This window comes from Leptodactylus fuscus, chromosome 1, assembly GCF_031893055.1.
Source record: "Leptodactylus fuscus isolate aLepFus1 chromosome 1, aLepFus1.hap2, whole genome shotgun sequence".
Lineage (NCBI taxonomy): Eukaryota > Metazoa > Chordata > Amphibia > Anura > Leptodactylidae > Leptodactylus > Leptodactylus fuscus.
The window spans coordinates 46,761,556-46,784,854 of NC_134265.1; the positions used below are offsets into that span (position 1 = coordinate 46,761,556).

At 42.1% G+C, this 23,299-nt stretch overlaps 1 protein-coding gene across 1 annotated transcript; it reads right to left on the reverse strand.

The window, feature by feature from the left end:
• Nucleotides 1-21,780: 21,780 nt before the first annotated feature.
• On the reverse strand, nucleotides 21,781-23,050 carry HTR1A (5-hydroxytryptamine receptor 1A). The gene has a single exon (XM_075269895.1). The coding sequence runs from the start codon at nucleotides 23,046-23,048 to the stop codon at nucleotides 21,813-21,815; it is 1,236 nt and encodes a 411-aa protein (XP_075125996.1). The 5' UTR covers nucleotides 23,049-23,050; the 3' UTR covers nucleotides 21,781-21,812.
• Nucleotides 23,051-23,299: the final 249 nt, after the last annotated feature.

The following is a 23,299-nucleotide window of genomic DNA, read 5'->3' on the forward strand; positions in this document are numbered from 1 at the left end:
TGAAAATAAAAATAAAATAAATATAAATGGTCCCACGATCATGAGGAGGACCATAACAATTCAGTCTCATACATAAACACAGTGTGAACTGGATAGGAATAACGAGAGTGAAATGCCCACAGTGTAACCAACCCATTGTCATAACCCAAATTTTAGTTACATAATGACCAATATCTAGTCTAAGGCCAATGGGCCACTGTGTGACTGATGCCTAATTCTCTATAAAAAAAAAAAAAAGAGGCATAGGAGATAAATTCATTCAGCCCCCTAGGCGACACTGTGTCAAAAATAAAGGTCCAGCGAGCCTCCCTTTGAAGGACCTTACGATCGTAATTACCTCCCCTCACTTGTCGTGTAACCAATTCCAAGCCTTGGAAACAAAGGTTTCCACTGTCCCCCTCATGCACGTCCCATACGTGATGAGCTACGGATGTATCCTCCTTTCTTGCAACATTATTCACAAGCTCTCTGATCCTTCTGCGGAATTCCCCCGTTGTCTTGCCAATGTACTAGAGTCGATGACATATACCAGGCCTTTAGAACAGCAGTTGATGAAATGGCCCACTTTGTAACTTTTGCCAGAGTTCTTACATACGACTTCCTTTCCCTTTTTAATGAATCCACACACCTTACATGAGCCACATGGAAAATTGCCTACAGTATGAGCCCTAGCCTCGTCCAACCAAGTTCTGTCACCTTGTTCATCAGTACGATGACTATGGACTAGTTTGTCTCTAAGATTGTTACCCCTTCTCAAAGTAATCTGGGGTCTAGTCCCAACAATCTGTCCAACAATAGGGTCAGTACTCAGAATTCCCCATTCTTGATTGATGATCTGTCTGATGCCATCCGCTGCCCTGTCATATGTAGCCACTATTCTCACAGGACTCCCATTCTCCAAAGCATTGTCATGGCATCTGGGGTTCAATAAGGAGGAGCGATCAACATGAGATGCATGTTGATATACCTTTTTGAGCACATTATTGGGATAGCCCCTCCTAAGGAATCTCCCCTGCAGATCATTGGCCATAGATAGATAGTCAGACATACGAGGACAGTTTCTTCTAATTCGAAGGTACTGTCCCTTTGGGATACATGCTTTAAGGGCTGATGGATGGCAACTCTCCCATCGCAACAGGGAATTCGTTGCACTTGATTTTCTATGTACACATGTGCTCAACTGGCCTGATTCTTCGTTACAGATAGTAAGGTCCAGGAACCTCATACAATTCGGTTCGATCTCATACGTAAAGTAGAGACCGTACTGATTCTTATTCAGCTCCTGAACAAAGGAGATGAACTCTTCATTCCGTCCATCCCACAAGATGAATATGTCATCTATAAAGTGGACCCTGAGCAGAATCCTCTGGGTCCACTGCTCCATAGATTCCACGAATACTGCCTCTTTCTCCCACCAGCCCAGGTAGAGATTTGCGAAGCTGGGAGCACAAGGACTCCCCATCGCAAGTCCCCTGAGCTGGTGGAAGATGCTGCCATTAAATAAGAAGCAGTTTCGTTCAAGGATGAATCAGAGCAACTCTAGCACAAACCGTCCATGTTCCGCCATATAATTGCCCCTCATTCTCAGGAATCTGTCAACCGCACCATAGCCTTTATTATGCGGAATGCTGCTATACAGCGCTTCTACGTCCAGACTGGCCAGCCAGACGTCCTGGGACACCTGGATACTCTCCAATGTCCAGAGGACATCCATGGTGTCCGTGACGTACGATAATAGGCTGACCACGAAAGGACACAGGATGTCCTCCAGGTATAGACTAGCCCCCTGAGTCAGAGACCCTATCCCCGCCACTACGGGGCGACCCTTTAAGGAGGTCAGCCCCTTATGAATTTTAGGTAATGCATAAAACGTGGCTTGGATAGGGTCGGAAGGTAGCATAAACTCATATTCGGCTTTACTGATGAGTTTAGCTGATAAGCCTCTGTCCAGTATTTCACATAACTCTGTATGGAATCCTTTAATGGTTTCAGGGCTAACTTTTTCATAGCAACTGGGGTCTAACAATATAGTTTCACACATAGCTACATACTGTGCGTGATTTAACACCACCAGATTAACCCCTTTATCGGAGGGTTTGATAATGATATTGGGATCCTCCTCCAACCCTCTCAAGGCTTCCATTTCTGCCCTACTAAGATTGTTCCTCAACATCTGGAGGTGACGTCACAAAAAAAGTCACAAAAAAACAACGGAAAAGAAAAGGAAAAGTTTGCAACTTTTAGCTAGATATGCCAAGAATCTGTATAAGATCTATCACATATGATACCTGGTGCTTCTCCTGTCTCATCTCAGTCTATGATGTCTATATTTAAGACAGGACCAGTAAATCTGCCCTCGGATCTTCTAGGTAATTTATTAGACTTCAATTCTTTTCTCCTACCACTAAAACACGCACTTCACCCATAGGAATGCTTTATGCTACATATGTCATCTTTCTCATTTCTACATCTATCACATCTCAATTTCTTGGCAGATTCACTTTATCTCTTTTGGACACCTTGACTGTCGGATGGCGTATTCAGCCAGACACGGTTCAGCTTTACGGTCCTGCGTGTTTGATGACGCATGACAACACTCAGTGGGACATCACAAGTCATCACACACTGAATTGCTGATGTATGATCATAGACTTAGGCAGTCAGAAGTGCTCAGAGGGAATCTTGCCAGTTTAAGAAAGGGAAAACCACCTCAATCGACTGCAGGTCCTGTGGCCTAGAGAAGTCATTCATCATTAGAGATGGAGAGGGATGGTCAGCCGGTGACAGCTCGTGGTTTTTGTAATGAACATTAAAGTGGTTTCTTCTATCAGAGCTTTGGAGTAGCAAACCGAGGAGACTCCATAATATTCTGTAATGCAGGATACATCTCGCTTCTTATATACAGATGAGCAAAATGTGAAAATATTTTTTTTAATTAAATCATAACATTTGATATTTCCATTACCATTATTTTAATTGTCTAAAATGTATTAATATACATATTCAATTATGTCATAGCCTTCTGCTTTTTATAAATAAATAAGTAAATATATATATATATATATATTATATATATATATTTACTGTATATATACACCAGCATATTTATATATAATAGAAATCCAGTCCGCCAGCAGAACACTCAAATAACACATCCTAGATCTGAATGAATGAAATCTTCTCATTGAATACTTTGTTCTGTGCAAAGTTGAATGTGATGACAACAAAATCGCACAAAAATCACCAATGGAAATCAAATTTATTAACCAATGGAGGCCTGGATTTGGAGTCACCCCAAAATTACAGTGGAAAAACACACTACAGGCTGATCCAACTTTGATGTAATGTCCTTAAAACAAGTCATAATGTGGCTCAGTAGTGTGCGTGGCCTCCACGTGCCTGTATGACCTCCCTACAACGCCTGGGCATGCTCCTGATGAGGTTGCCAATGGTCTCCTGAGGGATCTTCTCCCAGACCTGGACTAAAGCATCTTCCAACTCCTGGACAGTCTGTGGTGCAACGTGACGTTGCTGAATGGAGCGAGACATGATGTCCCAGATGTACTCAATCGGATTCAGGTCTGGGGAACGGACGGGCCAGTCCATAGCTTCAATGCCTTCATCTTGCAGGAACTGCTGACACAATCCAGCCACATGAGGTCTGGCATTGTCCTGCATTAAGAGGAACCCAGTGATATAAAAACCAATATAAATCTGGTATGTCTGTAATTGCAATGACCTGCTCGACAAAGCTGCAATGTCATTTTTAATGCAGAGCGAATGCTGTAAAAGCAAAATGCAAAGAATTATGATAGAATTTTGTTATTTCACATGGACCCCCAAAAAAGTTAATAAAAGGTAATCAAACCATAATATGTACCCCAAAATAATGGCAAATCTAAGTATAACTTGTCACACAAAAAAATAAGCCCTCACATAGGTGGTGGGGAAGGAAAATATGAAGAAAAATTAACTTAAAAATATCCTGTGTCCTTAAAGGGTTAAACCTGGGGATAGGGCACATTCAGCCTAGCTGAGGGATGTTGCAGTAGTAGAAAGAGCAGTGGCTTAACTAAAGTCTTGTAGGCCCCGGTGCAATCTTTTGTCCGGTTTCCCCTACAGCGAATTCCTGATATTGATGGTTATGGGTGCCAAGGAGTTTAATCCACCGTAGTATGGTTAGGGGAATCTGGCGTCTCCTTGGTTTATGGGACAGATGGAAGCTGCAATCTCAATAGTGATGCCAGTGTAATGGAGAAATTGTATTAGGCCTCTGAACATTGCAAGTCTGTACAGTAAGGAAGGAGCCCAGGGGCCACACGGTGGCTCAGTGGTTAGCACTGCAGCCTTGCAGCACTGGAGTCCTGGTGTTCAAATCCCACCATGGGCAAAAAACCATCTGCAAGGAGTTTGTATGTTCTCCCCGTGTTTGCATGGATTTCCATCCCATACTCCAAAAAAAAGACATACTGATAGGGAAAAATGTACATTGTGAGCTCTATGTGGGGCTCACAATCTACATTAAAAAAAAAAGTAGGGAAGGAGCCCAGTTGTAGGGTTTGGCACAGTAGCTGATGGGGTTACAGCTAAAAAACTTTGTAGTGAATCGTTTTCTTTCTGCCACCGTTGGACTAATAAAGTCAACAAGAAAAATGTGAAAAATCTTTTTCTCTAAAACCTGAAGTGTCTATACTGGTGCCTGGGGCGTATAGTTATCAGGAGAAATCCATTCAGGGCTGTCCACATTAGTCCTAGGATGTCTATGGGTTGGTTCTGCATTACAGGACTCATTTGAGGAGGATAAAAGTAAAAATGTGACTTCATCTCCACTTTCAGAGTCAGAATCTGTGCAGAGTAAGGCGTATGCCTCTTCCGCAGTAGAAAGTCGCTTAGTCATTTTGATGATGATTATGATTATACATAATTATACTAAGCATTATTAATGCAATGGTTTTTTGTGTGTGCTTTTACATTTTTTATTTTCATATATATATATATATATATATATATATATATATATATATATATATATATATTAACTCCTTCCATAATTCCCCGCCTCTAAATGCAGTGTCTATGGCTCTGATTTAGTGGTCTAATTTACTTGGCAGAAACAGGGGATACATGTATATCTGTAGGGTATAGTATACACTATGTGATCAAAAGTATCCGGACACCTGGCTGAAAATGACTTACAAGTTCGTGGCGCCCTCCATGGGTAATGCTGGAATTCAATATGGTGTTGGCCCACCCTTAGCCTTGATGACAGCTTCCGCTCTGGCAGGCAGACATTCAATCAAGTGCTGGAATGTTTCTTGGGGAATGGCAGCCCATTCTTCACGGAGTGCTGCACTGAAGAGAGGTATCAATGTAGGTCGGTGAGACCTGGCATGAAGTTGGCGTTCCAAAACATCCCAAAGGTGTTCTATAGGATTCAAGTCAGGACTCTGTGCAGGCCAGTCCATTACAGAGATGTTATTGTCGTGTAACCACTCCGCCACAGGCCGTGCAGTATGAACAGGTGCTCGATCGTGGTGAAAGATGCAATCGCCATCTCCGAATTGCTCTTCAACAGTGGGAAGCAAGAAGGTGTTTAAAACATCAATGTAGGCCTGTGCTGTGATAGTGCCACGCAACACAACAAGGGGTGCAAACCCCCTCCATGAAAAACACGACCACACCATAACACCACCGCCTCCGAATTTTACTGTTGGCACTACACACGCTGGCAGATGAAGTTCACCGGGCATTCGCCACACTCACACCCTGCCATCGGATTGCCACATTGTGTACCGTGATTCGTCACTCCACACACCGTTTTTTCACTGTTCAATCGTTCAATGTTTACGCCTCTTACACCAAGCAAGGCGCCGTTTGGCATTGACCTGCGTGATGTGTGGCACCCAATCACCTGACCACGTTCAAAATCCATGAGTTCTGCGGAGCGCCCCATTCTGCTCTCTCACGATGTCTAATGTCTACTGAGGTCGCTGATATGGAGTACCTGGCAGTAGGTGGCAGCACAATGCACCTAATATGAAAAACCTATGTTTTAGGGGGTGTCTGGATACTTTTGATCACATAGTGTAGTTAACGTGGCAGTGAGGACAAAGATGGGCTGATACCTATAACTTTATTTTTTTTTTAGCCCTATCACTAGTACAAAATATGTTTGGGTCCATTCACATGGAGGAAAATGGCGCTCTATTTGGCGCTGAATTTTCAGCACTGAAAAAAAAAGACTCCCATTGACTTTTTTTTCCACTACCGGAATTTTCTGCTAGCGGAAAATTCCACTAGTGGAAAAAAAAAGCTAGCAGAACCCATTGAAATCAATGGGAGGTTTTTTTTCAGCGCTGAAAATTCTGCGCCAAATAAAGTGCCATTTTAGTCTGTGTGAATGGACCCTTTAGGTGTTTATTTGTTTAGAGCATCCCCAAGTCTAAAAGTCAAGTACACCAGGTGTACTTTTTAGCTATATTATTTTAGGGAATGTCTATGGCTTAGATCACTTTTTATTCAAATCAGTGGTGAAACTGTGAAAAAAACAGCAGTTCGACAGTTCTGATTTTTTTTTTTTTCTGCTACGACGTTCACCGCAGAGGAAAAATATTTTCTTAAGTTTGTAGACCGGACATTTTCGGACACAGAAATACCTAATGTGTATGTGTTTCACAGTAATTCTCTAAGTTTATTTATATTTTAGGGAAAGAGGGGGATTTATAACTTTTAGTTTTTTAGTTTTAGATTTTTAAAAAACTTTTTTATATATATATTTTATTAGCCCCCCCCCACCCCACCCCTAGTGGGCTTAAATCTGCAATCAAAAAATCAACTTTATGGGATATTCTGTACATTACTATTGAGGCTGGTCATAGACCTGAAAGTTGTCAGTGCACTGACTGCAGAGTGACCTCTACCCCGATGCAGGTAAGAAGATGGAGGAGGAGGCGCGGCTGCTCTTCATGGGACATGGGACTTCATGTAAGTATAATACTCGGGGTGTGGAGAGTCCTACTGTGCTGCGTATAATACTGTGTGGGGGGGCCCAAAGTGGAACATATAATACTGTGTGGGGCCCAAAATAGAGCATTTAATACTGCGTGAGGGGCAACAGTGAAGCATATAATACTGAAGGGGGGCGTGAAATTGAAGACAGAAATGAAGGAGGGACATTAAATTGGGGGCAGCACAAAATTAAAATACTGTGTGGGGGTCCTATTGTGGAGCATATAATACTATGTGGGGGGTCTACCGTGGTGCATATAATACTGTGTGTGGAGCCCTACTGTAGAGCATATCATACTGTGTGTGGGGGCCCTATTGTGGAGCATATAATACTCTGTGGGGGCCCAAAATGGAGCATTTAATACTTCGTGGGGGGCCACTGTGAAGCATATAAATGCTGAAGGGGGGTGGCATTAAACTGGGGGCAGAGATGGAGGGGGACAAAAAACTTGGGCAGAGATGGAGGGGGACATAAAACTGGGGGCAGAGATGGAGGAAGACATTAAATGTGGAGCAGATGAAAGGGGGCACTTAAACTGGTGGGACATTAAGAGGGACATTAAACTGGGGACAACTGGAGGGAGACATTAAACAATGGGGGTCACTGGAGGAGGACATTAAACAATGTAACCTATACTTTTTCTCTTGTCCCCAGTGTTTCTCAGCGCGGTTCGGTCATCCAGCTCTCCTTTCTTCCAGCTGAAGTTCCCACTGCATGCGACTATCTGTGATGTTATATGACCCCTGAGGCCAATCAGTAGCCTAAGGGAAGGGACTTGGGATGTCAAAGCCTGTGAGGATTTCAAGAAGACAGAAGAGCTGCAGGATCAGACCATTGTAGAAGGACATTGGAGCACTGGGGCTAGGCAAGTATGTTTAGTATGTTTTGGGTTTTTTTTTTTTTTTGGGGGGGGGGGATGGGATGGGTTCACCACCCCGGACTAATTATAAAAAAAAGAAAAAATTTTACTGCATAACCTCTTTAAAGTGCTGTGCATTAGGGGTGGTTATATTAAAGGGGTCATCTAAGCATAATTTGTTATGGTTTATCATTAGGATGGGCCAGAAATACTTGATCTGTATGGGGCTGATACTCAGCACTTGGACTAATCAGCTGTACAGAGCCACTTCCGGCACCAGTCCTGTACATAAAACAGGGCAAGAAGTAGAAAGCTCTGTCCACTGTATATCAGCCGGCACCTTCACTGCATCTTGGCACTTATTGAAGTCAGTGGGAGCTGAGCTGTAGTGAAGGCACCGGGCGACTAAACAGCAGATGGAGCTTTCTGCTTCCAGGCCTGTGTTGTATACAGAACAGGAGCCATAAGTGGGTCCGTACAGCTGATGGGGCCATGTGTCAGCCCCCTACTGATCAGGCATTTATGCCCTATACTGAGCAAAGGCCGAAAAAAACATTAACCCTGGACAACCCCTTTAATATGCATAGCACAGTTTAATGTCCCTCCCCACAGAATGTCAGCCCCATCACTGCTCCTACACAATATAATGGCCTCATCACTGTTCTCCTTACAACTATGGGGGACCAGAGAAAAGGCCACTGTATGGGGGGACCAGTGAAGTGGCCATAAAAAATTTGGCCCAGACATCCCCTTAAAAAAGGTTGTCCATAAACTGGAGTGATAACTGTGGCGGCCAGGGAGGTGTAAAAAAAAAAGTATAATCACTTGTCCTGTATGTTACCCTGTTGTCCCCTGCCTGTATCTGTTCTGCCTCATTTCTGTAAATCCTGTACCTAATTGGTTTACAGTCACACAAGGTGCAGGACTGCCAGCAAGAAGGCGTTGGCACAAGACTGAATGTGTGCTGAGGACAGATGAGTATGCTTTTTTATTTATTTATTTTTATTTTACACCTCATACCCACACATCTGTTGCTCCTCTGCAGATCAGCTTTTCCAGGACAGAGCAGCTACAGGTAATGGTAACAATTCTAGGAGCCAGGCTGTTCACTTGCCATCCAGTTTGTTGCAGTAGGTTTAGGTAGTGCGTTGTTGCACATGGTATAATGGGTGAGCAGCATGGCTCCCAACATGTTATTGCCTTTAGCTGCTTTGTCTCAGTACCACTGGTCTGCAGGGGTCCTAATGGTGGGCCCCTAGAAACAATTCCACAGGTGGACCCTAGACCCCCCAGTCAGACACTGGTAGTGGCCTAATATTTGAACAAGCAAGGAGGAATCCGAAGCAAGGGGCTGAGTTAGTTAGGTAACGTTCCATTTCCAGAAAGGGAATCACCAGAAAATCAGAAAAGTACCTGGAGCTGTCATATTTCCACCCCGGCTATCTAGGTACATATAGATTTTTGGTACACTACATAATTTAGAAGGTAGGCGGGGGTGGGGGGTTAGCTTAGGTTAGAAATATCAATTTATCCCAGACAACTCCTTTAAGAGCTCTACATATAAAAGGATCATGGAATACCATGGCTGATCTTCTGAGCCAGAAGACTCTCAGACCTTCAGAGTCGGAATGAAATCCCAAATACTTTCATCTTCTTACAGACAGATGGAAAAATGCCACAAAGAGATTTAATGGCAGCCAGAAACAACGTGAAACTTCGAACAGTCTGTTTCCTAAATCCTCAAGATCACCCGTATCCAGTAGACGTATTCTGCATGAATTGAAAACACAAATTTCTTTACATCTTTCCTCCAGTCCAGATCGTCCAGAAGCTTCTGAAGAAAATATTGATAGAGAGACCATCAGTAATAATAATGGCTCCATTTTGGCCCAGAAGGGTCTTGTTACCTCTGTTACAGGGACAATGAGAATTGGCCTCTTCTCTAGCATCCAAATCTCTAAATTCAGAAAGGCTTGTTCCATCTAGAACTCAGCAAAACTCCATCTCTCAGCTTGGCTCGTGAAGGGTCAAGATTGAAAGATACAGGAATGTCTACAACAGTGATTAATATTTTATTGGCAGTCCGTAAGGACTCTACAAATAACATATCATAAAATATGGTCTAAAGTTTCTTCCTGGCTCAACAATTCAGAATACCATTCAGTAGAAATACCAAGTGTTCTGCAGTTCCTGCAAGATGGTTTTCAAAAAGGCCTTAAGTTTAACAGTCTTAAAGTGCACATGACAGCAATTAATGCTATGACAAATGGGAAATCTTCTGGTCATCCTTAGTTCCAAGATCTTCAAAGTTATCAGGAACTTGAGGTCGGAGGTTAAACCTCCTGTACCTGTCTGGGATTTATCTATTGCCTGGACATCTTATTCATCTCAACCTATTCAAGACATAGACCTTAAATGGTTGTCATGTAAAGTAGCTTTCCTAGTTGCAATTACATCTGTTAAGAAGACGAGACAACTACAGGCCGTATCTTCAAAAAGTCCGTACCTAAGAATTCTCTTCAATGGAATTCAATTGAGAACTTTGCCAAATTTTCTTTCTAAAGTTCCTCCATTTCAGAGTATCATAAAGAATGCTTTGAAACTTTCTGTCTTCTATCTTTATCCTGAGATGGAATGAAATACCTTTTTACACTTTGAGAAAGTTATTCTGGCCTACCTGGATAAAACCAAGGATTTCAAGAATGAAGAAGGCAGGGGATGACATCTTCTGAAGATACATTGGCCAGATGGATAAAGTCCACTATTTTTTAAGCCTACAGATTAGCAAATATTTCTTTGTCAACTGCACCAAAGGCACATTCTACAAGCTCCGCAGCAACTTCATGGGCTGAAAATGGCTCAAGTATCTATTCTGGATATTTGCACTGCGTCTTCATGGAGCTCTTCTTCTACCTTCATCATGTATGATTGTCTGGACATCTGCTCTGAGGGTCCAGCCTTTGGCATAGTAGTACTTAATACAGTTTCCAAATAATGATCCGCACCCGCTTAGGTAGCTCGCAAAATCCCATGTGTGCTGCCTGCAGAACAAATAAGAAATACGACATTGGGTCTTACCTGAAATGTTGCTTTTTAGAAGTTCAAGGCAGAACAAAACAGAAAAGGTGTAAATAATCTTTCAGGAGCACTGTATCATCGAGGTACGAAAGGGGATCCAAGAGACCCTGATGGAGGTACTAGGGGCTGATCAGTAAGATGAATTGGAGACTACTTATCACTACTTATCAGATGGACAGACAGGGACAGCGATGGACAGAGGAGATTGTTGATTCACAAGAAGGCACAATTGGAGCACAATGAGGGGCTGGGGCACTCTTGGGCTCAGAATAGGGACAAAGGGGTGTGAATGGGGCAGTGATTGGGCACTTGGGGTGATATATTGTTGTTTTTTGTATCAGGCAGCTCTCTCTGTTGGCGATCCAGCTGTGATCTCACTACAACAATTGTTGAGATCAGAATCAGAGAAGTGAAGTAAAACGCCCTACTGCCGGGAATAGCAAACTGAGTTTGGCTGTCTGAAGCTGGCAGATCAATCCCAGTGAACGCCGACAGGGGATGCTATACTAGAGAGGCTATACTGTACTTGAGACTCTTCTTTTTGGATTTACGTTTCCATAGTTCATCCATGGCCCTCATTGTAATATGGGTTGGATTTAATGGATGGATACTTGATCAGGAATAGTGATAACTCAGGGAGAAAGCAAAAGGTAAAGAAAATGGTAGGGGAAGAGAAGTAACAAAGGAAAGAAGGCAACAAGGAAAGAAATAGGACAAAAGGAAAAGAAATGGATGGTAGAGAGAGTAATAGAGGGAAATGAATAGTGTAGGCAGTCTGATACATCCCTGAGGTCTCTACCTACAGACTGACCACTATAGTAGAATACGTCACTCTACCACCATTAACCATGGTTCCTTTGTTAATACCTGTGAAGGTTAGAAGGGGACTGTCTTCCATACAGCTCAGCCGTGCATGAGGTGGCCATGTTAAATAACTACATTTAAGGAAAAGATGTGGACTGCACTATAAATTGGTCTATACTATACAAAAATGAACATGAACTTCTGAGTATACTTTTTGAATGGGGCGTATTAGCCCATTATCAATTTCATGGCAATCTCTCTATAATGGATCCCAATGCTAATGGGTTGGGCATTGCATGGCACACACCACTACAACAGGCATGGCAACCCAGCTGCCCAACAACACACCTGTTGCTTGGCTAACCCACCAAACTCTGAGCAACCCCAGATCACGTTAAATAAGGGTGATGCCATAAACTTACTCTCTCATCTCAAATAGTGCATATTTTTTCAATGGTGGAAGGGAACACCATAGGGGACTATACAGGATGTCCTTGATGTCCTTCCTTACTTTTCCTCTTAGCTGTCGTAATATGACCAGATTTTCAAGACAATATTGTTTCACAACATCATGTCACAAAGTGATATTCTACATGTGTGGCCATCTTGTAGTTCAGTTGTGTCTTATAACCTTGCTATGGTTTTCAGAATGTATTGAATTAGGTTAATCAGAAATTGGAATGTTTTCCCCCAACTCCTGCCATTGGTGAAGACGCAGGAAGCCTTTCCCATCAAAACAATGGCTTTGGCTGAACTTTCTCTATAGTGTATGGACACCTTTACTCTAGGTCATTCAGTCTCCCCTCCAGCCTTGAATCATTCAATGCTATCAGTTCTAATACAGTAGTAATAAAAATCCATAACCCTATTGCATCGCCATCGAAATAGTGTGCAATAAGTATCAAGCCACGTCAATACTGAGCAAGCTGCCGAAAGAATCAGATAGTGAACACAAATTGATTCGCTGAGCAAAGCAAGAGCTGAGAGTGGGATTGAGCTTAATCTGACCTCAATAATTATTCCGCATACAGATGTGGCTTGTGATATCGTGTGACGCTATACACTCCGTGACTGACATATCTTACAATGCAATATAGATGAGAGCGCCTCTCCTCCATCTCCGTACAATGAATATATATTTACAGACACCTCATTCATTCATCTCCATAAATACCGCAGTAAATTAGTCTATAATGAAAAATCATGAAAACTCTAAGATTTAACCCTTTTACTGCAGAAATAATCCGCGATATGGTATATTTCCCATAGATAATGGCCTTCTACAAATAAAATACACATCAACCTTTATTCAATAAGGCAATAGTGTCACATACATGTTACAAAATATAAGTCATTCACAAGAGAGAGAAAACGTAATGATAAATTTTATTTTATAACATCAATTCATTAAGATAGGGATGTAGCAGTGCCGAATTTATCAGGAAAGGTTCAACACAAGTCAATATTACAGTATGCTATATTTGGAGTTACTGTTACAGGATACTTATCAGAAGAGTAATCACCATGCACAAACATTGCACCTGAAAAGGGTTAAGGAGGATCTACCACATCCCCCAAACATATGTAGTGACCGCTACCATGTCACAGAGCCCACTGCAGTGATAAACAACATACCTCTATTGTGTATGTCATGTAAGTTAATTTGGAGAAAAACAACTTTGAAGACTTTGGTGCACTGGGGGTGGGCCTTAATTCACTGGAACGGTGCTTTTGCTACTCAGACCCTATCATGTGCCTGCACCACCCTATGCAGTAGGAGTTGATCCCCATCCTACTTGAGAAGCAAGACCAGTGCTTTCAGAGATTAAGGCCCGCCCCCAGTGCTCCAACTGCCTCATTTATATAAAACTTTAAAGTTGTTTTTCTCCAGCCTACAAAAGAAGCTGCAAAGTGCTCTGTAACATAGTGGTGACAGCTGAATATGCTTAAGGGCAGGTGATAGGCTTCCTTTAAAAACCAGTCTAGGGTTAGAAAAAAGGGTTTCCATGTTGTTTCATGTTCAGAAGTGATAGCTTGGGGGGAAGAAAAAAATCTAATTTTTAATCTCTGTTTACTTTGCAAGTGTACCTGTTTTCTAACACCAGATTCAGTAGGTAACCTGGGTGTGATCAGCAAAGCACATCTTACCTTGGAGCTGGCTCTGGTGAAGACCTCACGGATGCCTTAGACTTTACCCACCAGAATGGTGTTGGGTTGTAGATAGCTTGGTATCATTGATATGTCAATTTCCTGCAGTAACCTGCACATCTGATGAGGTTTGGAAAACCTGGGTGACAACCCCTGTCCGAACTGTATGATAGTTGTCACTCAGTTTTGAAGTACGCATTGCACAACTCTTATAAGCTCTATATTTGGACTATATAATGGAAAAAGCTCCAATGTTTCTCCTATTGGCTTCCATCAGTCAGCTATACAAAGGCATACCATATTTTAAAATACTTAAGAAGGCACATCAGACCAGTATCCTGTATGTCACAGTGTATCTATAATCTAATCCCATCAATATTTGGTGTGACCGTTGCCCTTGGACTTCCATCAGTTCTTCTCGGTACTTGCAAACAGTTTTTGGCAGAACTCGACAAGGAGATTGTTCCCACCATCTTGGAGAACTAAGCAGAGATCTCCTATGGATGCAAAAATAAACTATTAACCCCAATGGGCTTCTGTGAACACTTCTGTGATAATCCCCTAATTATAAAATGATTATATTAAGAATTTTTCCAATGTAACAATAAATATCTGATCAAAGGGAATCAAAGTTTCTCAGTGTGATTACTATGAATGGAGCAATGTTGCGCATGCGTAACCAACTCTATTTCCATTTCTACTACTAAGACACCAATCTTTGGCATCCCAATATCTGTGAATAATGGAGTAGCCATGCATGTACATCACTGCTCCAGTGGTATGGAACACACAGGGGAACATTCATGTTCTTGTTGTCCAGATCCCTGGGGGAAAACACTGTTAAGTAATTATTATTATTATTATTATTATTATTATTATTGTTTATTTATATAGCACCATTAATTCCATGGTGCTTTACATTTGGGGGTTTACATACAATACACAAAATATACAGGTAGATATATAATACTAACAGTGACTGACTGGTACAGTGGGGTAGAGGGCCCTGCCCCCGAGGGCTTACAATCTATGAGGGAGGGGGCATAGAGACAGAAGGAGAGGGGGGAGACTGTTCAGATGGCAGTGAGGTGATAGTGTTATTGGAGGTTGTAGGCCTTCCTGAATAGGTGAGTCTTCAGGGCCTTCTTGAAGCCTGTGATTGTGGGGGTCAGTCTTATGTGTCTTGGTAAGGAGGTCCAGAGTATGGGGGATGTACGGGAGAAATCTTGGAGGCGGTTATATGAGGAGCGGATGAGAGCAGAGAGTAGGAGGTCATTGGAGGATCTGAGGTTACGTGTGGGCAGGTAGCGGGAGATTAGTTCAGAGATATATGGAGGAGACAGGTTGTGGATGGCTTTGAACGTTAGCGTTAGAGTAGCTTGAACTCAATTCGCTGGGCTATAGGTAGCCAGTGGAGGGACTGACAGAGGGGAGCAGCCGATGAAGATCGGGGGGAGAGGTGAATTAAACGAGCAGCGCAGTTTAAGGTGGACTGGAGGGGGCGAGGGTGTTTGCTGGGAGTCCATGGAGAAGGGTGTTGCAGTAGTCTAAGTGGGAGATTATGAGGGCCTGGACTAGCATTTTAGTGGTTTCAGGGGTGAGGAAGGAATGGATTCGATGGATGTTCTTGAGTTGGAGGCGGCAGGAAGTGTTGAGGGTTTGAACATGTGGCTTGAAGGATAGGTCGGAGTCCAGGGTTACCCCAAGGCATCGGGCCTGTGGGACAGGGGTAATTGTGGTTCCATTAACTTTGATAGATGGGTCAGGTGGAGGGGTCATACGGGGTGGGGTGAAGATGATGAACTCTGTTTTCTCCATGTTGAGTTTGAGAAAGCGGGAGGAGAGGAAGGAGGCTACAGCTGTTAAACAATCTGGAACTCTGGCCAGCAGGGAGGTAATGTCTGGTCCAGAGATGTATATGTGGGTGTCATTGGCATAGCAATGGTATTGAAAACCATGAGATTCTATGAGTTGGCCCAGGCCGAGGGTGTAGATGGAGAACAGGAGGGGTCCTAGGATGGAGCCTTGGGGGACACCTACAGAGAGAGGGCATGGTGAGGAGGTGGTGTGCGAGTGGGAGATGCTGAATGTGCGGTCAGTGAGGTATGAGGAGATCCAGGAATGGGCCAGGTCTGAGATACCAAGGGATGAGAGAATTTCTAACAGGAGGGAGTGGTCGACTGTGTCAAAGGCAGAGGAGAGGTCAAGGAGGAGGAGGACAGAGTAATGGCGCTTGGCTTTGGCAGTTAGAAGGTCATTAGTGACTTTAGTTAGGGCAGTTTTAGTGGAGTGACGGGGTCTGAAGCCTGACGGTAGTCTGTCAAAGAGCAGGTTGGACGAGAGATTAAGTAAATTAATGTCAAAATAACCAGAGGTAAAAATGAGTACAGTGTTTTTTTAAGATTTTTTTCATCTTTCAGATAACCTTACATTAGATTTGAGGCATACAGTTTACATGGCAGTTCTTTGAGCCAGTACATAATCTTACCCAGGATTGAGAACATTACGCAGACAAGTGTTTATAGAGAATCCCACCTAAGGCAAAGTGTTTCATCCTGTCTGGAGCTCTCCGGTATAGGTAATAACTCCTGCTCAGTGTGTTTAGAACATTAAACCCACAACTTGAAAGACACAATGCCCAGTAGATGATACAATGATTCAATGCAATGACATTACCTGTCAGCCCTCCTGATATGCCTCTTTAGTAACTATATCTTTTCGCCATAGGATGTGTCCCTACACAGTCTGTATTGTCAGTACTAATGATACAGTATCAGACTGTACAGATACTCCCCACTGGCAAGGGCATTGGTAACACCATTGTCAATGTATTCATAAATTTCTAGGAGGAATAACAGAGGAATGCCACAACACAGATTTCTAAATAAACATGTTCCAGAATTGCTATTTCATAGGGAATACGTGTATTTACTAAGACAGACACATCAGGATTGGTAAGGGGCCTTCTTTAAAGGAGATATTGATTGAAGACACCCTTCTATTAACTTCCAAACCTAACAACCCCTGTAATGTCAGCAGGGGACTGCATGTGCAACAATTGGGAAGTTAGTAATGTCACAACATACTGCAGTTTAAGGTCATTTTTTGGTTAAATGCTATTGATTAAAAGAAGTCTGTCACCAGAACCATTATATTAGAATAGCCCTGCAGAAACATAGGATAGGGATAGGAGTAGGATAGGTTAGGGTCATGTGAATCAAATTGTGTTTCCTCCTTGTGAATCACTGCCTTAGTTGCTGAGATTTTGCTGTTTTTCTCAATACATAAGTTAACTCTTTGGAGAAAGGAAGTTTTCGCCATTATTCTAATGAAGAAATGAAAATGCCCTTGTTGCTCCAAACAGCTCATTTACATATTGGCAAAATATCGACAACAGAGGTCCCGATTCACAAGGGGAACACCATGTCATTAAGGTGACTCTAACCTATCAAAAAAGCTTTCTCCTTCTGCATTTCTATCGAATGCAGCAGCCATGCTCATGCCTCTGTCCAAGTACATTCCCTGCACTTCTCACCCATCTACTACAGAATACAATTTAAGCTTCTCACCCACAAAGCTCTACTCCATAATGTCCCTTCCTATATCTCCTCCCTTATCTCTACCACAGACTTGAAGACTTGGGTTCCTCAATTCTGCTGATAATCCAAGACAATCATCTTCCATAATCCAAAATCACTCTTGTAGCCAAAAGTCTTGTGCTGTACCAGTTTTCTGGAATGAACTACCCTGGACAATCAGATTAATGCTTAAGATTCACTGTTTTAAGTGTGCCCTAAAGCAAATCTTTTAGACAGGCCTATCATATTCCCTAATATAACCCTTTACGTTCTTTATCTCCCCCACACCTGAACCATACTCTGATCCTTTCATTTAATAGTGTACCCCTACATATCTTGAATCCTAAAACACTTCATATATGTGAATACCCATATACTGTCTGCTGACTGGTTCCATGTTACATTGTTTTTATATAGCATTGCAGGACCATTTTACCTTGAGCCTTCCTGTCTTCCTCTTAGATTGTAAGCTCTTGCGAGCTTGTGAGGACCCTTACCCCTATTGTTCACATTGTTGACCAGTTTGTTACTAAGTAATGTTTGAGTTTGTCTGTACATGAACCACATAATATGTGCTGCAGAATATGAGGGCCAAGAATACAATAATGATATTACTTATTCTTATTAGTATTAGTATTACTATTACTATGCAATACAGTTACTTAACTGATTTCTCAAGACCTCACATCAGTGATATACTGTAAGGAGTGAGAGGAAGAACATACAGTTACCATACATGTCATGAACACACTGGAGGTAGTGAAAATAGTGAATACCATAGGGTGCAGCAAGAAGAAATCGATGCCACAGATTATAGAGCTCTGAAAACAAGGAAAACAAGGAAAAATACAAGGTAAAGTGAAGACAACAATGATCATAACCTTCCCATTTTGTCACATTACTAATGTTAATCATGGAGCCCCGAGCCACGTTCTCTTATAGGACCCCATGATTGTGAGAATACATATGTAATCTATAATGTGCTGTGCAAGCTGCAAACTTTAATGTAAGATGTCAAAGATATGGTCAGCACTTTATGCTATATACAGTATATAGAACCCTACAAATTGTACAGCACTGCAGAATATGTTGGCGCTATATAAATAAAATTTATTATTATTATTATGATTATATATAGTGTAGGTTAAGGCTATGAATGGCACTCCACAGGTGTGCAAGATGGTGCCTGGTACCCTTGTACATCTATATATATATATATATATACACATCCATATATATATATATATATATATATATATATATATATATAGTACATATATATATATATATATATATATATTGTACATATATATATATATATATATATATATATATGTAGTGTAAACCAAGTGTATAAACCAAATGTCGCGTTCAGAGACTGTTAAAGGAATCCTCCATCTTGCCTTTTTATGCACTTAATTATAGTCTATAGACAATCCCATTTTCTTCCTTACTGTACAACATGTATTAAGTTGACTCATTTTGCTGCCAGCGATTCTGTTGCTATGTCTTACCAGCTATGCCAGTCTATGCTGAGTCTATACTGTATTCTCCTGTTGCCAGGGTAAGATTGTCACAGGCGCATAGGACTTAAGAACTGATCACTATGTACCAGTTACATAAGACTTTGGGGAACGCTGTCCTTATCATACGAGACTACATTTTAAGACACAGAATGCATCTGCCATACAAATCTCTGTTTTATGGTGTTGACGTTTGGTTTGGGATTTTTATGTACCTATTATGAGTTATGATATTAGCACTGTACACAAATGGCATTTACTATACTATATATCTTTTATTTGGAAACCTGATGAGATAGAGATGTGATAGATGTGGAAAACAATGATAAATAATGTATGTAAAGTCGTGGGCGGCTTATATCAGGGAACTGAAGATTCAGGTATTCAAAGTCAACTGAGCACATAATAAAACAAAAATCATCAACGTCAATGAAACCATCATCTGGAAGAAGTGACACTTTCCGCTATTCATAAGTGTCACGTTCCAGGTACAGATCATTCCTCTGCTGAATTGCCTCCTTCTCCCCTTTTACTGTCTTCTGGACTCTTAGTGTGGGGGCGAGTTGTAAACTTGTAGGGGAGTGAGCGGGGAGGGGGCAGCCATCATTGATTCACATGACTTATACAATCTCAGGCTTCTTTCATCTTACAAGAAAAGTATTGATTACATTCTAGAAAGAGACTGAGGAGGAGCAGCGGGAAACATTTTAGTTTTCTCAAGAACTGGGGTTAGACTTCTCCTTTAGATTCATTCTGAACAGTTGGGTGACAACGGGAATCAGTCAAGTAGAGAAAAAAGTGATGAGAGTGTTTAGGACCGAGATGAGGTTATAAAAATGACAAAGGGGTGGCGGAAGGGGGACATGTGGAGCAGAGAGGATGGAGTGTTAGAGTAGGGGGGAGAGGAAATGTAGCAGAGATGAATTTGAGATGGAGTTTGATAAGATTATAGAGTATCAGTTGACAAACTCATTCCTGCTACACCTAGAAAACTCATCTGTAACTCTGCTATAGCTATAATAAGGGATACAGGCAGTGTGTTGGCTCCATGGGTGCAAAGAAAGCCAAGGACATGGTGTGTTTGACTAGACTGGGGACTGGTGATTTCTGTACTGCGCTACGGAATATGTTGGACTTATATGAACAACAGGAAATGAATGAGATGATGATACAAAGTAAAGGGAGAGACAGCAAACAAAAGAGTACACTATATATAGTAGTGCAGAAGATGACTGTCCTCTTCCTGCCCCTCTGCTGCATTACTGACCCACTTACATTACCCTTGATATGTTTAATACATGGTCTGGGGCACTAAATCATTCATGACATCACACAGTACAGATATGTCTTCCCATTTTGTGTTCAACAAATGAAGTAAAGCCATCATTAACACATGCCCAGGGTTACAGACAGTACACTTAGGTGCCCCTAGGACTGCGCCCCATTACATATTTATACATGAAATGGACTATCTCTATATCCAGTAAAGAGCAGCCGAGGCAAGACAGGAAGCAACATGAGGCTCATTTAGCAATCATGTTATGTAACCCAAAAAACATAAACCCAAACATGAAGACAAGGCGGAATACACGGCTCTACTTACCCCAGACTTCAGTATGATGGCAGAATAATAACCTATGTAAACCAAAAATGGACAAGGCATACGGCTAATATACAATAGGTTATATAACCATTCCTGTCTGCTGTGCTAATATAACATTTCATACAATGGACATAGCATCAGCAGCCAGGACTATAAGGGGTTAATGTGCTCGTAGTCTGGGCTAGATAAGAGCTAGCCAACCTGTGCAGCATTCCTATAGTACAACATCCCATTAATACATGTCAGCTTCTGTTTTGACCCAAATACTATTATTAGGATACTATATAAGCATGTACATACATATGTAGCAGAGCTGAGTTTGCTACATAGCACACAGCTACTTGTGATATGATGATCTCTGGCTTTACATAGGACTGCAGGGTCACTTATGCAATGAATTCTGATCAAGTGAAGCATTCAGCTCTGCTACATCTCCAGGTACACAATGCACATGACCGTACCAAAACAAAGTTACACTGTATATATGATAGCTCTGATTTTAGGGGGATAACACAAGACAAATGCCATTTTTTTTGCACTGCAAGGCAAAGTTTATTTGCAATAAACTTGCGAATTGTATTATCACCAGCGAATATTGCGATTTAATACTGTACATTCAGGCCATAATTACATGTCTACATACAATACTCACTGTTCTAGAGTTTCTCTGGTTTGGTTTGACAATCTTATTTCATTCAACAGAATTATAGACAGTCGATTTTTATGCATAGGATGATTTATTAGAAGACGTTGAGGTGGGGGATGGGACTTGCAAGTCAAGATGTACAAAGCCCATCACCCCCTCAAAATGGAAAGGGGGGGAAAAAGTTGTTACATAATGGCAGCTGTGCAGTTAGCTGCTTGGTACAATTCACATTGAGTAACAGTAACCAACAGTTTGTCAGCCCCTTGGTCTGTGCAAATAGTTTCAGAAGACTAATTCAAAATGACTCCACTGTCATCAGTGGCCATGAAAAAATATCCAATATATATCTATATACAGTCTATATATTTCACATTGAAATAATGGCAGCCATTGAACAAGGATGGATTTAGTCCAACACCTAGAAGTCTTGGTCCACATCAAGTGCCAGAGCCCATTGACCCTTCAGCAAGGCTTTCAAGGACACAAGCATAAAAAATAATACAAAAAAAAAAATAAAAATAAAAACTAATGAAACAAGGCAGGCAACAAATGGGGAATCTCTTCTCATTGTCTACAGAATTTGCACTTGATGATTTTCTTAAATGCACTTTGGAAATCTTTATTAAAATAAGCGTATATGATAGGGTTAAGGAGAGAGTTCGAGTAGCCTAACCAGTTTATAATGTCATAGAGCAAGTGTGGCATATGGCAGGATTCACAAAAGGGCAAAACCAGGGCGACAATGAAGAAAGGTAACCAGCAGAAAATAAAGGTGCCCATGATAATACCTAAAGTTTTGACAGTTTTCCTCTCCCTGGCCAGTGCCACCTTCCTTTTGGCATCTGTGCTTTTGTCATTCTTCTTCTCGAAGCATGGAGGAGATGCACTGTCACTTGAGTGGTTTGGCAATGCCAGGTGGTTTTTAGAGTTCCCACAATGATGAACCTCAATGATCTCCAGAGCAGCCCCATCCTCCCCATGCCTTACAGCCCCATTCACACAAGTGCTTGGTTTGGGCTCCACACTTCTTTTCCAGTTTTTGCTGGGTTCCCCATTGCTTTTCCTCTGGATGGTGGATGGGGAGATGGACAGATTGGTATCAGCCACTTTCTTTTTTTCAGCTTTTTTCACTGTTTTTCTGATCCTGAACCTGGCTGCCTTGAATATCCTGCCATACAGTATCAACATGAGGATCAGAGGGATGTAAAACGCACCAAAGGTGGAGTAGATGGTGTAACCAGGGTCTTCACTGATCTTGCAGGCATCAGGATCAGACCTGTCTTCAGGTGTCCTCCAGCCCAACATGGGTGGGATGGATATAGAAAACCCTATAGCCCAGGTCAGACTGATCAGTATAGCAGCTCTCCTAGGAGTCCGCTTGTTCACATAGTCTATGGGGTCAGTGATAGCCCAGTATCTGTCCAAAGCTATGGCGCACAGATGAAGAATGGAAGAGGTACAACACAAAACGTCTAAAGAAATAAAAATGTCACAGGTTACCTGTCCAAGTGTCCACTTGTTCAGTACTTGGTAAAGTGCTGCCATGGGTAACACCAAAACTGACACCATCAAGTCGGTGACTGCTAAAGACCCTATAAGATAATTGGCCACTGTCTGAAGAGTCCTTTCCAAGGCTATGGCAGCGACCACACAGGCATTGCCAAAAATCGCACATAGTATCAGTGTCCCCAAGAAGAGAGAAGTGACGATCTGGTAGCTGAGTGCTACCTCCTCAAACTTAGTCCCGTTCCCCTTCTCCAAAGAGAAGTCCGAAGAGGTAGTGTTATTGAAAGCATCCATCCCAAAGCCTGGTCGTCGGGTCGGGTGGTGAGGGGCTGCTTCACTTTGGGATGCCTCCGCTCCAGCTCTGCTTCTTTAGATCGGGCATAGTTTCAGAGGTGATGGATACCACTCCAATCTGCGTTTCTTGCTCCGGCGAATCATTGGCGACTGGAGAAGAGTTGGAGAGCACAGTGCACACAGGAGAGAGGACGTCAGCGGTTATAGGGTGCACTGGCCACCAGGACACATTGCTGTACAAGAGGCTCTCT

What these genes read in the sequence shown, in the direction of transcription:
- HTR1A (XM_075269895.1), bottom strand. Translation starts at nt 23,048, where the DNA reads ATGGATGCTTTCAATAACACTACCTCTTCGGACTTCTCTTTGGAGAAG.